General features: G+C 51.5%; 1 protein-coding gene across 1 annotated transcript in view; it reads left to right on the plus strand.

Annotated features, from left to right (window-relative positions):
- prkdc (protein kinase, DNA-activated, catalytic subunit) overlaps positions 1–16,619 on the plus strand; it is a 42,630-nt gene extending 26,011 nt beyond the window's left edge. The window contains exons 54-86 of the mRNA XM_030348733.1: positions 84–233; positions 395–568; positions 839–937; positions 1,297–1,507; positions 1,942–2,125; positions 2,649–2,852; positions 3,020–3,135; positions 3,681–3,812; positions 4,316–4,495; positions 4,757–4,968; positions 5,082–5,220; positions 5,584–5,772; positions 6,574–6,798; positions 6,972–7,080; positions 7,326–7,428; positions 7,647–7,767; positions 8,168–8,342; positions 8,640–8,833; positions 9,201–9,384; positions 9,783–9,943; positions 10,260–10,471; positions 10,856–10,943; positions 11,049–11,192; positions 11,487–11,694; positions 12,235–12,302; positions 12,399–12,619; positions 12,972–13,064; positions 13,195–13,275; positions 13,385–13,456; positions 14,608–14,809; positions 15,014–15,202; positions 15,646–15,785; positions 16,180–16,619. Of these exons, the coding sequence (XP_030204593.1) occupies positions 84–233; positions 395–568; positions 839–937; positions 1,297–1,507; positions 1,942–2,125; positions 2,649–2,852; positions 3,020–3,135; positions 3,681–3,812; positions 4,316–4,495; positions 4,757–4,968; positions 5,082–5,220; positions 5,584–5,772; positions 6,574–6,798; positions 6,972–7,080; positions 7,326–7,428; positions 7,647–7,767; positions 8,168–8,342; positions 8,640–8,833; positions 9,201–9,384; positions 9,783–9,943; positions 10,260–10,471; positions 10,856–10,943; positions 11,049–11,192; positions 11,487–11,694; positions 12,235–12,302; positions 12,399–12,619; positions 12,972–13,064; positions 13,195–13,275; positions 13,385–13,456; positions 14,608–14,809; positions 15,014–15,202; positions 15,646–15,785; positions 16,180–16,384 (5,185 nt within the window). The 3' untranslated portion in view covers positions 16,385–16,619. The remainder of the gene's footprint in view (positions 1–83; positions 234–394; positions 569–838; positions 938–1,296; positions 1,508–1,941; positions 2,126–2,648; positions 2,853–3,019; positions 3,136–3,680; positions 3,813–4,315; positions 4,496–4,756; positions 4,969–5,081; positions 5,221–5,583; positions 5,773–6,573; positions 6,799–6,971; positions 7,081–7,325; positions 7,429–7,646; positions 7,768–8,167; positions 8,343–8,639; positions 8,834–9,200; positions 9,385–9,782; positions 9,944–10,259; positions 10,472–10,855; positions 10,944–11,048; positions 11,193–11,486; positions 11,695–12,234; positions 12,303–12,398; positions 12,620–12,971; positions 13,065–13,194; positions 13,276–13,384; positions 13,457–14,607; positions 14,810–15,013; positions 15,203–15,645; positions 15,786–16,179) is intronic.
- Positions 16,620–17,066: the final 447 nt, after the last annotated feature.

Raw genomic sequence — 17,066 nt, forward strand, 5'->3', positions numbered from 1 at the left:
TATCACTACGACGTCACCAGTGCGTCTCTTTTTGACGACACCCTCACCACGATGACTCTCCGCCTGTTGTTTCCGTCCTGCAGATTCGTGAACTCTGTGTTCTTCCTGCTGCCCAAGCTGCACGGCGTCCTGAAGACCCACTGTCTGGAGTGCGTGCTGAGCCGCGCCGAGGTCATCCCAGACATCTACATGCTGCTCCAGACCAAGGGCTTCGTCCAGATGATGGCCCACAGGTGGGACAATGCACCACCTCCCACACGCACACATGGCTGGTGCCTTTCGATCTGCATTGGCGTTCATTATCATTCATCGGGTTATGTCCTTCTGTTGTGTCCACCGTGTCTGGAGGCAGCCTGACTCTGAGTGTTGGTGTTGTCTTCCATTCCCCCCCCAGGGACGAGGCGAGGCAGAGGGTGTGTCTGGACATCCTCCACAGGGTGCTGGCCCTGCTGACCCCCCCGCAGATGCAGGAGGTCCTGGGAGCCGTGACGGCCTTCGTGTCCCACCCCTCCCCCGTCTGCAGGGAGAGGATGTACGACATCCTCATGTGGATCCAGGACAACTACAGGCTAGTGCTCGGCTGTTTAGTTACTCATCTATTGGGCCTTGCTTTCTATCTAGAAGCCCTTCATCACGTGACCGCCATGTTTTCCATGTGCACTGACTTCGGGGCCAACGCTAGTTCCTGATTGGCTCAAGTTGGCACCAAGGGGATGTCACTTGTTGACCTGTTGCCCCCGAAGTTGTTATAGTTGTTTTGGTGCTTCAAATGTTGGCCTCGAAGGTTTGCTTAGGTTTCAGGAAAGTTTATTTCATGTGACTTCCTGGTTCTCCGTAGTGATGAGGAGAGCATGGCTGACGAGACGTCGGTGAAGGTCCAGGGGGGCGCCAAGGAGACCCTCCTTCAGGGCCTCGTGGACGAGAACCAGGGCCTGCAGTGAGTACCCGCTCTCAGCCTCTGGCTCTCTGTTCATTTGGGAAACCCAGGGGGATTTGAAGTTCCATGTGACTTTATTATAATTTTTTGTATAAGGCATTTCATGTAGGAAGCAATTTTGCTTGTAATTTGCTACGAGGCATTTCCTTTAGATTAACTCCTTCATCCTTTGATTTATTTATCCAAAGAAGTTTCTTGCTTGCTCAAAACAGCAAGAGAAATATTCACTATAAAACAATACATTGTTTTGTCCATTGACCCAGGGTCACACATTCTTTTCCATTTCCTACTCGCCATTCACCGGGGAGTACGTAGATCATTAGTGCTACAGCGCTGTGCATGTGCGTGCTCCCTCCCAGGCTGTACGTGCGCAACTTCTGGAGCCAGGAGAAGCGTCTGCCCCGGGCCACGCTGGAGCGCATGCTGCAGGTGCTGCACACGATGTACTGCTGCCAGATCGAGAGGTCCTTCCTCAGCCTGGCCACCAACCTGCTGCTGGAGACGACCAGCCAGAGCCCCGACTTCACACGCAACATGTTCGAGTACCCGCTGTCCGAGTGCACCTTCCAGGTCCGTTCTGTCTCCCGACGCTTTGGCCGTCTCCATGCCAACCTTTGACGGGTGGCATGGTTGCATTTTTATAATTAGTCCTTCCAACACTAAACCTTTGTGGTGTTGGTCATGATTTTATAATATTACTTATTTTTTGTCGAGTTGGTTAGGGGTAACACGATAAAGATTCACTTCATTCGTTATTTTTTATAATTCCACCAAATTCTGTGTAGATGGCGACCGCAATGAGGTGTATCAGCGGATGCTAGTTTTTTGGGCTTTGTCAAAATGAACAGGATAATTGAGAATGAAAATAATGAGCTGTATTGGGATATTCCCTCTGCATCCCTCTGATGAATCACCATGGTCGCAACAGAGTCCATGGTGTAGAAAGTGAGCGAGTCCACTCTGAATACTGTCCCCATCTCAACACACGCACGCACGCGTTTCAGGACTACGTGATCGACTCAAACTGGCGCCTGAGGAGCACGGTGATGACCCCCATGTTCGTGGAGACCCAGGGCTCCCAGGGGCCGGCAGAGAGCCAGGCATCCCCCTCATTGGCGGGCGGGGCCAGGGGCCAGCTCAGAGCCACGCAAGCCACCCTGGAGTTCACCCAAACACAGGCAGCGGGAGGTAAAGCAGACATACCACACGATGACGATACGTTCAGCCACAGTATGCCCACCTATTTTCCAAAAAAATAATGAAATTCTTCAACTGTTTGCTTATTATGATGTCTTTCCACATGGCACCCATTGCACCCCTAACCATCCCTGGGAGAAGGGACCCCTCCTTCAGGTTTCTTCCTTGATAGTTAAGGGCGTGTTCCTTGGTCTCTGGGGTCTAGGGTTAGGAGAGGGTCATAAGCGGTGAGCTGTGAGCACCCTTTGAAATTAACCAAAGTCTATAAGAGCTGCATAAAATAAAAGGGGTTTTTAGTGATCCCCTCCCTCCTGGCCCCGTTGAGGCTGTGGGAGCCTGTGACCGATCAGTCGGTGCAGCTCATCCTGTTGGGGTCCAGGCCCCGACAGGGCTCACCGCGTCATAGGAGCTGGATCATTAAGAACATGGAACCAAGCCAACGGTCCACCCCAGTCCAGTCGCACCACCGTTAACCCCCCAGTCCCTCCTGAACCGTCGTGGCTGTGGTCCGCAGGGCGCCGCACCGCCTACAACTGGCTGACGGGCAGCAGCGTGGACACGCTGGCCGAGTACTCGCTGGGCTCGGAGTCCCTCTCCTCCTCGCTGCTGGCGTACGGCAGGCGGCCGGCGGCGGCGGCGGCGCGGAGGCCCACGGGGGAGGGCTTCGGCACCCGGCGCCTCACCGCGCCCACCGACGAAGGGGACAGCCGCAGCAGAGGTGGGTGGGGGAGTGGGGAGCAGGCGGGTCCTATGGACCCGCTCGGATGTCCTTTCAGTGGGTGGGCATTGGGCAATATTTTAAATCCCACTCGATGTTTCCAAGAGGAATTAGAGGTTTGTTGTAATCTTCCTCCTCCTCCTCCTCCTCCTCCTCCTCCGGACCAGCGGAGAGCGAGCGGCGTGCGGACATCCAGAGGCTGAGGCGCCGGTTCCTGAAGGACCAGGAGAAGGTCAGCCTGGGCTTCGCCCGGAAGGAGGTGCAGCAGCAGAGGCAGAGGAAGGTACTGGTCACCGTGTCTGGGGTTCACTGGAGACGCTCCCCGGAGGACTGGGAGTCTCCCCCTTCAAATGAACAATAATGTCTTTAACAAATACACTTTACGCAGACACATAGTACTTAGCGTTGTGTAGCGTCTTAAACTTGCTGTCTTTGTGGACGGGGAATGGGTTAACCTAGCGGTTGTAATTGCTAAGCACTTGTTCTATGAATATCTTCTTGACTACCTACAGCGATATATTTTTTATTTTTCTTCTGACAAATGTACTTATTTTAAGTCGCTTTAGATAAAAGCATCTGCCAAATGCCCTTAATGTAAATGTTAACTTGATTAAAAATGTGTAGAAGCTAGGGTGTGTGTGTGTGTGTGTGTGTGTGTGTGTGTGTGTGTGTGTGTGTGTGTGTGTGTGTGTGTGTGTGTGTGTGTGTGTGTGTGTGTGTGTGTGTGTGTGTGTGTGTGTGTGTGTGTTCTGATTTACACCCAGCCTCACTTCTCCCCTGTCTGCCCTGGTCTCCCCCCCCCCCCCCCCCCCCCCCCTCGGACCCCAGGAGGACCGGGTGGACAAGAGGCTGAGGAAGGAGTCCCAGGTGACGCTGTACCGCAGCTACCGGGCCGGAGACTTCCCGGACATCCAGATCCCATTCAGCAGCCTCATCGCCCCCCTGCAGGCCCTGGCCCAGGTCAGCCCCCCCATCGCCCAGCCACTGGCTGGCTGCCTTCTGACGTACCTCACTGGTCCAAGACTAAGCTGTTCAGTCATGAAGAGGATCGGAGCATACATGGGGATGCTACGTGAGCTGGATTGGTCGATGCATTAGTAATTAATGGCGCCGAAATAGTGGTATCTGTGGAGCATCTCAGAGGTGGGTAAGTGGCTCAGGAGGTAGAGCGGGTTGGCTGGTAACCGCAAGGTTGCTAGTTTGATCCCCGGCTCATCCTAGCTGAGTGTCGAGGTGTCCCTGAGCAAGGCACCCAAACTGCTCCCGACCATCTCAACGCCTTGCACGTTTGACGCCGCCGTCGGTGTGTGAATGTGTGCATGGATGGGTGAATATCCGGCCATATTGTAAAGCGCTTTATAAATGCAGTCCATTTACCAGTAATCTGTTTTTGTCAGAAGGGTTCCCCTCTCTTATACAAGGTCTAATGCTTCAACCTGCGTCGTATTCCTGTTGCCCGGCAGAGAGACGCCATCCTGGCCAAGCAGCTCTTCAGCGGCCTGTTCGCGGGCATCCTGGGGGAGATGGAGGAGCACAAGTCCGTGGAGGAGGCCCGGCAGATCAAGGAGGAGCTGGTGAGGGACCTCGACTCCTTCCTGAGCCGCAGCACCCTCTGCTTCCCTCCCTTCGTGGCCTGTGTGCAGGTTCGTGACCCCCGAGACTCAACCCCTGTCATCTTAAGTGTTTCCTGGTTGCCAGTCAGCATATTATCTAGATATGTGTATATTGAGGGATGTATTTTGCTGTGCATTTGCTCTTATTTACACGAAAAAAACGGTTTTAACTCAAAGCATATGGAGAAATTGTTCTAAGTCAATCCCAGCGTTCTTGGTATGGTGTGTGCAATGTGACCGAGTGACCCCGAGGTCCAACCCAACATCCTGCCGACCGCTCTGTGTGTCCAGGACATGAGCCTCCAGCACCGCGACCTGCTGCACCTCCAGCCGGCCTCCATCAGCTCCACCTGCCTGGCCAGTCTGCAGCAGCCCTCTGGCATCCTGCTGCTGGAGAAAGCCCTCCGAGAGGCCAGCGGGGGCAGCGCCGAGCCCCCCACCAAGCGCTCCCGAGGACGCAAGGAACTCCCCCCGGACACGGAGAAGTGGATCCACCTGGCCAGGTAGGCGCCGCTGTAGTCTCACTCTGCGTCTCGGATCGGGTTCTAAAAATCCATACCTTTTTATGATTGCGTAGAAGACATATTTATCCGTGTTTTTCCGCACGTGACCCAAGGCTGTACAGATCGCTGGAGGACTACGACGTGGTCCGCGGGATCTTTGGCGGTAAAATCGGGACCAAGGCGATAACCTGCACGGCACTCGATGCTGAAGCCAACAACGACTTTGCAGAGGCTGTGAAGCTCTACAACGAGGTAACCCAGTCCCTCTATATCACCATACTGTCAGGTAGATCCATGCCGATAGGGTACTGTTTGTTGTGAGCACATCATAACCTGCCTGTTCTCAGACATGATACTTAGCCACCTTTTCCAAACCTTAAAGATTCTGTCGTCTTTCATTTTTTGTGGGCTGGAAAGAAATGACCTGAATCTTATCGACACTACTGCAGTTTAAACAGCATATTACTGTAAATATATTTTGTTCCTTTTGAACCAGATTTAGAGTATCGTAGACGTTGGCTTGCCGTGTTTGAGAGGCTCACCAGAAGATGAGCAGCGCGTGTGTGACAGCGGTGTGTGTGTGACTGTGTGTGTGTGTGTCTCCGTCGCGGCCAGGCTCTGAACCAGGAGCAGTGGAGCGACGGCGAGCCCACGGAGTCGGAGAAGGACTTCTGGGACCGGGCCGCCATGGAGGCCTACAGCCACCTGACGGAGTGGAAGTCCCTGCAGTACTGCTCCATCATCAACGTGGACGACAGCCCCGAGCCCGACCTGGACAAGATGTGGGCCGAGCCCTTCTACCAGGTACTGTAGTGATGGGACCAGGCCAGGGAACCCTTTCCACTGGAAGGGCTGTGGCTGCTTTAGGCCCAGGCTTAGATTTGACCAGATGAATAGAATGTAGAATACAATATAATTCTTTATTGTCATTGTACAGGATACAATCAAATTGGATGGCAGTCCTCTTGGTGCTTTATAAAAAAACAACATATAAAAATATATATTATCTAGCCAGTGGCCACTCAAAGCACTTCAAAATCATTGCCCTACAATCACCCATTCACACACCGACGTTGGTGTCAGCCATGCAAGGTGAAATCCAGCTTGTCGGGGGCAGTTAGGGTCAGGTGTCTCTCTCTGGGCTACCCCGACACTCAGCTAGGAGGAGCCAGGGATCGAACTAGCAACCTTCCGGTTACAAGTTAACCTGCACCACCTCCGGAGCCACTGCCGCCTCAATAGTCCCTTCCTGCTAGCTTTTCTTGTAAGATTCATCCCCATCTTTTAGAACCCACTTTGAGTAGGACCGGTAAATCCTAGGATTCATTGGCTTTCAGTGCAGCCATTCCAACTGTGTGAGACTGTGTGAGACTGTGTGAGACTGCTCGATTATGGATTTATTTTTGATTTTTTGGTAAATATTGAAATCACGATTATTCAAACAATCATTTCTGAGTTTGAAAACATGATGCATTTATTCAGCTTTTCTCTCCAATAAAACTCTGTAACTGAGAACTTGACCTTTCCCCCTTAAGGAACACAAAATGATCAAATCGAGTTTGTGTGTGACCGTGTGCGTGACTTGGCGTGCCTGTGCGTGCCCAGGAGGTGTACCTGGGCCACATGGTGCGCAGCATGCTGAAGCAGCTGCAGCAGGGCCAGAGGGACCAGGCTCTGCTCAGCTTTGTGGACCGCGCCATGCGGGTGGAGGAGCGCCAGCGGCTGCTGGAGAGCCACCACAGCCAGGAGCTCAGCCTGCTGTACGTGCTGCAGGACGACTACGACCGCGCCAAGTACTACGCCCACTACGCCATGGAGCTCTTCATGCAGGTACTGGAGGGGCGAACCTGAGAAAATGAACTCAAATGTCGTTGAAAAATATCACGTGGATTTCAATCCAGTTAGATTTTTGTTCAAAGCGTTTGTAAAACATCTGCAAAGTGTGTTGAGCCAAAGGGGCGGGAATCACCGGTGTTCCCTTCAGTCTTGGCTCTGCTCCCCAGAACTACTCCAGCGTGGACACCCTGCTGGGCCAGAGTCGTCTGACCATCCTGCAGTCAGTGCAGGCGCTCACCGAGATCCAGGACTTCCTGCAGTTCATCAGAGGAGACGGTGGGTAGCCCAAGACTAACCCACACATATAACCCACAACCAACTCACACATTAAGAACACAGGTAACCCACACCCACGTTAAGAACGCAACTAGCCCACACCACACACTAAGAACACAACTAACCCAAACTACACATTTAACCCATATAACACATTTAGAGGATAGTTGATGGAAGACTATTAGACTTCACACTGCTGGCTGTGAGTGGAACCTGGTTCCTATTTGATCCTGTGTGTTTGTTAGTGTCTGTTTCTTCTCTGAAGCGGCTGATCAGATCCTGGACGGACCGCTACCCCGACACCAGAGTAGATCCGATGAACGTGTGGGATGATGTCATCACGTCCAGGTAAGAAGGGCCTGTTCATATGTCAAAGGACTGTAAAGGCTATGAAACTGTCAGGATTTGGTCAGAGAAGATCATTTTCATGTGTTGGGTAGTTTGATGGAAAGGCACAAAGATTTTCCATGCAAACAATTGCAACACGCATGCAAGCACATTTGAGTTTTGTTGTTCTTCCCCTCGTGCTGACCGTTGAACTGTGATGACCTCTCTCCGGGGTTCAGATGTTTCTTCCTGGACAAGATCTGTGAGAAGCTGGGCAGCCAGGGGGACAGCGTGGACGTCCTGGTCAACAACTGCAAGTTCGACATGAGGCTGCGCATGGCGGACAGTGCGTGGAAACAGGTGACTGGAGGCCTGCGGCTGCTGGGTTTCCCTGTTCGCTCCCCCCCCTCTTGGGAGATGTGGTTGTATTCACGGACGACCTGGGCTTTAAGTAAGCCTTCAGTGTTTCTCCATCCAGGGTTGAGACAAGTCCAGTTCAGTTTTGCAGCCCTGGATCACAATTCAAAGGATTCCATAACATATCTACATTCAGATGGACTACAGGGGGCTTGGGGGGTCTCGGGGGGGGTCTCCACTAACCCTTTCGTTAGAATATCAAATTAGCCAAGATAAGATCAATAATCACAGAGCAGAGTCTTCTCCAGATACCTGGTTTTTGGTGTGTTATTAGTAGAGTCAGTGTGTTTCTGTGTATCGGCCGGCCTCCTGACGGTGATCTCCCTTCACATCACTCTTGCAGAGTAACTTCCCGGTGGCCACCAAGCTGCTGAAGGAGCTCCAAAGGGAGGCCAAGACGCAGAGGGGATGGTTCCTGCAGTGGGTGCACTGCTTCAGCCGCTTCAGCCACAAACGCTGCCTGACTCAGGGTCCCGTGGAGCAGATCACGACCATGCTGAAGAGCATCCCACTGCTGGGTAGGCATGAACACTATCCGAATCACCAACAATGGACAGAGGACATTTTGATCAAGGATTTTTAAGATCGGGCAGCTGAAAGGGGATGCTAGTTTAAATCCTCAGCTTCTGCTGGCCAACTGTCATAATGGCTTGTGGGTGTCAAGGTGGCCTGTGGCTGCCAAGGGGGCTTCCTTAACTGCTTGCACGGTGGAAGCAAAGGGATGCATACGAAATGTTACACCAACGTGGCAGTAGGGTCCAGAGAAAGGTCAGTACTGTGGGAGTCTTTAGATGTTTGACGTCCCGTCTCCACAGAGGAGCTGGAGTCAGACTGCGCCTCGGCTGCCGCCCACATCTTCCGGGACCAGAAGATCCTCCAGGGCACCTCGTACCACCTCCTGGCCTCGGCGGTGGGCAGCAGCCCCTCCGTCCTGGAGGCCGTGGAGACCAGCAAGGCTGAGAAGGTGCTGAGGCTCGCTGGGTCCTCCGCCTCCACCAGCCAGCCAAAGGTCAGGAACTAAGGGCTTCGAAGGCTTCTCTGGTATTGTGTCAAACATTTCTTTCATCTTTTAAAGGTGACATATTATGTCACCAGGTGTGAGTGTGATTAGCAGTTACAAGCCGTTTAGATAATCTTGGTAAGCATCTAGGGGAACACGCCCACTCGTGACGGATTGTAACGGCTATTCACACTCTCACCTGGTGGTATAAAATGTCCCCTTTAAGAGAGTGGAATGGACGTAAGCAAACATGATGAGTTGTGGCGAATGATGAGTTGTGTCGCATTTTTTTTTACATATTGAAATGGTGTTCTGTTCAATGGCGCCCTCACTGCGGTACGATGTACGATGGCTGTGTTAATGTGGTGGTGTTCAGGCGGTGGTGGCGGAGCTGCAGCTGCGGGCGCTGCACCTCCTGGGGGGAGCCAGCAGGAAGGCGGACGAGGAGCTGCTGTCGTTCAGCAGCGGCTGTGTGGAGAGCGCCGGCGTGGCCCACACCTACATGACCCTGGCCAACTTCTGTGACCAGCTGCTACGGGACGAGGAGCGCAGCGGCGCCGGTGGGCCGGCAACGCAACGCAACGCAACACACACTAGGCCACATCGCACACACCATCACACCACACCACACCACATCGCACAGACCCCGCCTCCTATTCTCGCCATAGGGAGGTACCGGTATTAGAGGAATAAAACAATGTTACCAATGTAAAAATCCAAGGTCATTAAGATTTGAGATAAAAGTAACAAAAATACATTGAATTTGTCAATTGTATTATGTTTTTTTTAAAGGCCAACCAAACCCTAGCACACCTTATTCAAATGAAAGGATGGAGTGGCTGACATAGTAGTGCTATGGATTGATCCTGGTCAAAATGTTAAATGCGCAAACGTAGGATGGAATGTAAATGTGTGTGTGTGTGTGTGTGTGTGTGTGTGTGTGTGTGTGTGTGGACAGTGAGTGAGTTCCCCGAGCTCTCTGTGCTGCCCCTGCACGTTGTGGAGAGCACCCTGAAGGCCCTGAAGCTGAACAGCGAGGACGCCCGTCTGCGCTTCCCCCGCCTGCTGCAGATCATCGAGCTGTACCCCTCCGAGACCCTGGACCTCATGACCAAAGAGGTTTCACAATAAAAGCGCAACATTCACCACAAACCAGCTTGATCAATTCATGTCTACATATGAGACGATGCAGTTAGGGCTGAACGATTTGGGAAAATGATCGTATTGAGATTATTTCGTCCAATATTGCGATTGTGATTTAGTATGCGATATTTGTTTTTAAAGGTCCTTATGTTCTGTATTATTCACTCACTGAACAAGCATTCACTACACCCTTTGATAAATCGTTCAGCCCTAAATGCTAATACGATGTTATATACAACAGTAGATATTGTCTCATCACATCTTGAGTTGACATGAAGGTTTCTGTGAGCAGATGGCAACGGTACCGTGCTGGATGCTGATTGGCTGGATGAGTCAGATGGTGGCCCTACTGGACAAGCAGGAGGCGGTGGCAGTGCAGCATTCGATAGGCCAGATCGCGGAGAGCTACCCCCAGGCCCTGGTGTACGCCCTCATGGCGAGCAGAGAGAGCTACCACTTCCAGGACTCTGCCGTGGGACACAGGCAGCAGGAGTTTGTTAACAAGTAGGATTCAGCCTCCAATGCACTGTGACCCTCATCACTGCGAAACTACTGAACTGTGTCCCCATCACTACGACACCACTGCAATCTGACCCCATCACTACGACACCACTGCACTCTGACCCCATCACTACGACACCACTGCACTCTGACCCCATCACTACGACACCACTGCACTCTGACCCCATCACTACAACACCACTGTTCTCTCTCTCCCATCACTACGACACCACTGCACTCTGACCCCATCACTACGACACCACTGTTCTCTCTCTCCCATCACTAGGACCCCTCAACAACTTAAAGGGGCATTATTGTTGGTATGTTTCTGCTTTCTGACTTTCTAATGCTTTGTGTTTGTGTGTGTGTCTTTGTGCGTGTGCGCAGACTCACTAGTCTTCTGGATAAGGGCGGAGCTGTACAAAACTTTGTAGACTCTCTTCAGCAGCTCACAAACCCTGAAATGCTGTTCAAGGTAATATGGTTTATGGTCTATGATATGGTCCGTTGAGTCTCTCAACAACACATTCGAGTCTCCGGATCAGCCTCCCTTGAGCTCCGTCCCTCAAATTGTCCCCAGGATTGGTGGGAAGATGTGAAGAATGAGCTGGAAAAGCCGGATTTTGACAAGGACAAGATGGCCCGCTTGTACAAGGAAATGCAGGCGTCCCTCGGGAACACCAGAGCTGAAGGATGTGGAAGTTTCCGGAAGAAATTCAGCCAGGTCGGTTTGGTTTGGTGGAGATTAGTACTAGCTAGGGGATTTCACTTAAAAACTGCTCAATTATGGTTCTCCTGGTCCAATGTGTATGAGATTCAACAACAATAGAAGTGCGTTGTGTTTGCAGGGAAGGAAAAACTGAAACTGGACAAAAATCGACAAAAGATATCAAATCTTTACATACAATGTGTTCAATGTCCCATCCAATTCAAAACAAATGAACAGGAATGGCTGCATTCATATTTGGTTTTAGAGCATCAATTGTAAATGATGCAAATATGTGTTGAAACGTTTCAGAAATACTATAAAGAGTTGGAGAAGATACTGGGGCCCCAGGGGACAAAGCTGTTTGAGAGCAGGAAGGACAAGAAGCTGAGGATTCAGGTGGAGGACCTGATGAGGGACATGCGCTTCTTCCAGAAGGAGCCAGGCAACCTGAAGGAGTATTCCCCCTGGCTCAGCAGCTACAAGGCGGACGCCTTCCGCAACCAGCTGGAGGTCCCAGGTCAGTGGCACTGCCATCATACCACTGTCCTACACCACTGTCCTACTGTCCTACACCACTGTCCTATACTACTGTCCTACACAACTGTCCTACACCACTGTCCTACACCACAGTCATACTGTCCTACACCACTGTCCTACACCACTGTCCCACTGTCCTACACCACTGTCCTACACTACTGTCCTACACCGATGTCCTACACTGATGTCCTACACCGATGTCCTACACTGATGTCCTACACCACTGTCCTACACCACTGTCCTACACCACTGTCCTACAACATGGCTGCCAGGGGCTGATGGAGTAGGAAAGATGAACCTGAGAAATACTGAATTGGATAACATCTGGCTGATCAGGCATAAGGACATCAAAGGCCTTCTGGGCAGCACTGATCACTGATAAATCAAACTTTCGAAAAATGCTTATTAAGGATAGGATCAAGATGTGCTTCGTTATATTTACCCATTGTTCTATTTCCCTATCTGAATAAAAATCTGTCTGGTTCCACATCGTGTTTCTTCCCCGCTCTGATCTCCACAGGACAATACGACGGCCGGTCCAAACCCCAGCCCGAGTACCACGCCAAGATCACCGGTTTTGACGAAAGGGTAGGTTCCCCTTCTTCGCCCCTCACACAAGAGCTCTGTCCTTCCCGACGGCGCATGGCCCCTTTGACCTCTCGCAACCTTTTTCCCCCCCTGCAGGTGAAGGTCATGTCGTCCATCCGGCGTCCCAAGCGGCTGATCGTCCGGGGCGACGACGAGCGAGACCACCCCTTCCTGGTGAAGGGCGGCGAGGACCTGCGGCAGGACCAGCGCATCGAGCAGCTGTTTGGCGTCATGAACACCATGCTGGCAGGCCACGCCCCCTGCACCCTGCGCAGCCTGCAGCTCCGCACCTACCAGGTCATCCCCATCACCAGCAGGTACCTGCAGCTCTGGCTCTCTGTCTCTGCGTTCCACTGTCCGTCTGTCTGTCTCTATCTCTCTCGTTCTCGCTCGCTCTCTATCTCTCATTCCTGTCTGTCTCTCTGTCGTTCTCCGTCTGTCTTTCTGGTTCTCTCACTCACTCACTCACTCACTCTCTCACTCACTCACTCACTCACTCACTCACTCACTCACTCACTCACTCACTCACTCACTCACTCACTCACTCACTCACTCACTCACTCACTCACTCACTCACTCACTCACTCACTCACTCACTCACTCACTCACTCACTCACTCACTCAATGCAGTAGATGTTATCCAAAGCCTGGTTTGGTGTGCCCTGTAAGGATCGGCCTCATCGAGTGGATGGAGAACACGTGCACGCTGAAGGAGCTGCTGGCCCGCAGCAGGACTCCAGCGGAGAGCAGCGTGGACATGAGGTCAGCAGCCCTATATGTACACACTACATACAGGCTCAACCCTGCCCCCCGATGCCCACCTCTGTCTTTCTCTTAACTTTTGCATGATTATACTTGCATTGAACCCTCCAATCATTCGGTTTCTTCTCAGGCCGTTTGAAGTTTATGATGGTTGGATATCCACCTTTGCTCCTGGCAAGGACGGTGCACAAAAATATCCAGATGTTTACAAGTAAGTGGGGAGTTTTAACATGCTACCGTGATCGACCTGCTAAACCTGAGGTCAAAGGTCATCCCTCATAAACCAACACGCGTTTGGTTTCTTTCTGTCGTTCATCCAGAAAGGCAAAGCGTGCAGACGCTGTCAACAACTTCATGAAGGTTATCCAGCTCGTCCCGGAGGATCTGCTCAGGTAAGCACACACACACACACACACACACACACACACACACACACACACACACACACACACACACACACACACACACACACACACACACACACACACACACACACACACACACACACACACACACACACACACACACACACACTAGAGCTGTGTTGAAAAAATCGATTTTCCGATTTTTAATCGATTCGCATATTAATGACCGATTATCGATTCATACGTCCCAAGATCGATTTTTTTTATTTAAAAAAAATAAATAAAAATAATACAATTTCGAATTTTATAAGTAAAAAATTTATATTTTATATATTCATGGAAAATATTCATGGGATTCCCCTGAACACTTAGGGTGCTGCATATTCTTGAAAACAAATCTTGAGTGTGGTTTTAGAACAGATTTGAACATGCTCATATAGACGCCATTCAGTGCTTTTACAGTTTAAAATGTTCTGTTCTTATGTTCGCACTTTAAAGAAAAGTGCTCAACGTTTACATTTTATACTTCCAGTTTCAGTACTTCTCAGTTTATTAAGTGTGAGCAGTTTTAAAATAAAAATGCTTTTGGTAGCAACCGCTTTTGGGTGAATTCTTAATTATTTTCAAGCATAATAATAATGCACTGGTTAGTGTCCCAGTAGGAATCCACTGTTGCAGATATAGTCACCTCAATGATGTCCTCCATTTATTGTCCTGAATTATGTTTCTTGAAGGTAGATTGACCCTTAACCTTTTCATCAGTCTTCCAGCCATCAGTAACTACCAATACTTGTACGATTTGCTGTTTAATATTGATATAATACTAGTTTTAATATGTTGCTTCTCTACACAGTCATGAAGTGAAGGAAACGGTTCAAATACATTTTTCATTTTTAATAACATTAACCCCCGGATCGAATCGAAATCGGATCGAATCGGAAATCGGATCAAGATCGAATCGGATCGAATCTGAAAAAATCGATTCTGAAACTTAAGAATCGGAATCTAATCGATTCTTGAAATTTGAATCTAAACCCAGCACACACACACACACACACACACACACACACACACACACACACACACACACACACACACACACACACACACACACACACACACACACACACACACACACACACTGTCTTTCTCCCTCACCCCCTACCGTCTCCGTCCAGGAGGGCGTTTGTGAGGATGAGCACCAGCCCCGAGGCCTTCCTCTCTCTGCGCTCCCACTTCGTCAGCTCCCACGCGCTGCTGTGCGTCAGCCACTGGATCCTGGGCATCGGCGACCGCCACCTGTCCAACTTCATGGTCAACACTGAGACCGGCGGCATGGTCGGCATCGACTTCGGCCACGCCTTCGGTTCGGCCACGCAGGTTCGCCAACTCCGTCTCTCAATGGCCGCCATCCCGTGTCCATGTCGTCATTAACATGGTCGAGGAGGGGGGGGCCTCTTTCTGACCCACCATCCGCTGGAATGTCATGCAGGAGAATGATTTTAATACACTGTAGACGATGGTGTACGTACGATGGTTGTGTGTTGGAGAGCAGATGTCTTACGTGAGGGTTTTGTGGTTCAGTTCCTGGTGGTGCCGGAGCTCATGCCGTTCCGGCTGACCCGGCAGTTTGTGAGCCTGATGGAGCCGCTGAAGGAGGCGGGTCTGATCCAGAGCGTCATGGTCCACTCCCTCAGGGCCTTCCGCTCCCAGCCCGAGCTGCTGCTCAACACCATGGACGTGTTCGTCAAGGAGCCCTCGCTGGACTGGAAGGTGAGGGCGCCGATGGCGGGGTCTGCCTCTCCCTGACTGACACGCACTGCCTCTCCCTGACTGACACGCACTGCCTCTCCCTGACTGACGTGCACTGCCTCTCCCTGACAGACGTGCACTGCCTCTCCCTGACTGACGCGCACTGCCTCTCCCTGACTGACGTGCACTGCCTCTCCCTGACTGACGGGAACTGCCTAACAGTAGTTCATCCTAACAGAAGAGGGATTGATATATTGATTATGTTATGTCTTGTCTAATTACAGTACTTAAAGCTCAGCAATTCCCATGCTTTATCAATACTCACAATGTTAATAAAATAAGTTAGGCAAGGAGTTGTTCCACAGTATTCTTACGGATCTGGTCAAGCTGTACGTAGAGTGCTAGTGTGTTGCTAGGTACAGCCACATGGCTCCACCCGGCGGTGACCCTGTCTGAATTCACAGAACTTTGAGCTGAAGCAGCTGAAGAAAGGCGGGACTTGGACCTTAACCGTCAACACCAAAGAGATCAACTGGTACCCGCTGCAGAGGGTGGACTTTGCCCGCAGGAAGCTAGAGGGGGCCAACCCTGCCACCATCACCAGGTAAGGCATCCACTACACCCACACGGGTAGCAGGGTTCTGATTGGCCCAGCTCACCCACACCGGTAGCAGGGCTCTGATTGGCCCAGCTTACCCACGCAGGTAGCAGACCTCTGATTGGCCCAGCTCACCCACACGGGTAGCAGGGCTCTAATTGGCCCAGCCCGCCCACACGGGTAGCAGCAGGGCTCTAATTGGCCCAGCTCGCCCACACAGGTAGCACTAGGGCTCTGATTGGCCCAGCTCGCCCACACAGGTAGCAGCAGAGCTCTGATTGGCCCAGCTCACCCACACAGGTAGCCCAGCTCTGATTGGTACAGCATCCACCACACACACGGGTAGCAGATGCTCTGAATGGCCCAGCTCAACCGTACCACTGTGTCTGCCTCTGGTTAGCGAGGAGCTGAGGCTGGGCCTTGAGAAGGACCCCGCCTTCCCCGGGATGCAGCGGGTGGCGCTGGGCACGGAGGAGCACAACGTGCGCGCCCGCCTCCCAGCGCTGGGCCTGACGGTGGAGCAGCAGGTGGCCTGTCTCCTGGACCAGGCCACCGACCCCAACCTGCTGGGCCGCGTCTGGGGCGGCTGGGAGCCCTGGGTCTGAAGGAGTGGTATTGCCTCGGGAAGATTATGTTGATATCATCAGCGCCCGTCGAAACAACTTCGATAACTTTAAAGTTATCGTGCTCTTGTGCGGTTTTTATGGCACTTATGTTTAGAACTAGACACATATACAGTTACAACTGTGTGGTTAGAAGTAGTCAAGCTATGGTATGTTGCATTATTTGTGTCCTGTTGACAATTTTTAATAAAAGTCCTAAAGGTACGCTGTGTAAGAATCTGAAATTGCTTCTCATTAATGACCCCTTTGGCTGGTCGGTGAACTGCGGCCTGTAGGAGCTCGGGCATTGAGAGCTCCGTGGTGTGACCAGTGGCGGCTGGCGATCAAACATGTTGGTGGGGCACAGTAATAGACAGGGGGTCTGAGGTTCCCCCCCCCCCCCCCCCCATAATTTTTTGGGAATTTAATAGATTTGATTTCCTGTATTCTGGTGCATTTTGGGGATGGCCACTACCTATTTACCTACTTTTCATTCACCACATGATTGAATTGTCCAATCATGTGGTGATAACAAAAAAGAAAAGCGATACCATTGGCCTGGGGCGCACACTGGTGCGACCCGTGGGCGAATTGTCATGCGCCAATGAAAAGCTGTCTCTGCTTGATAGACAGCAAAGAATTAGCGAGCTACATTGACTTCAACATGGCCGGCGCTCCTGACTTG

Source organism: Gadus morhua, chromosome 23 (assembly GCF_902167405.1).
Source record: "Gadus morhua chromosome 23, gadMor3.0, whole genome shotgun sequence".
NCBI classification, from domain to species: Eukaryota; Metazoa; Chordata; class Actinopteri; order Gadiformes; family Gadidae; genus Gadus; species Gadus morhua.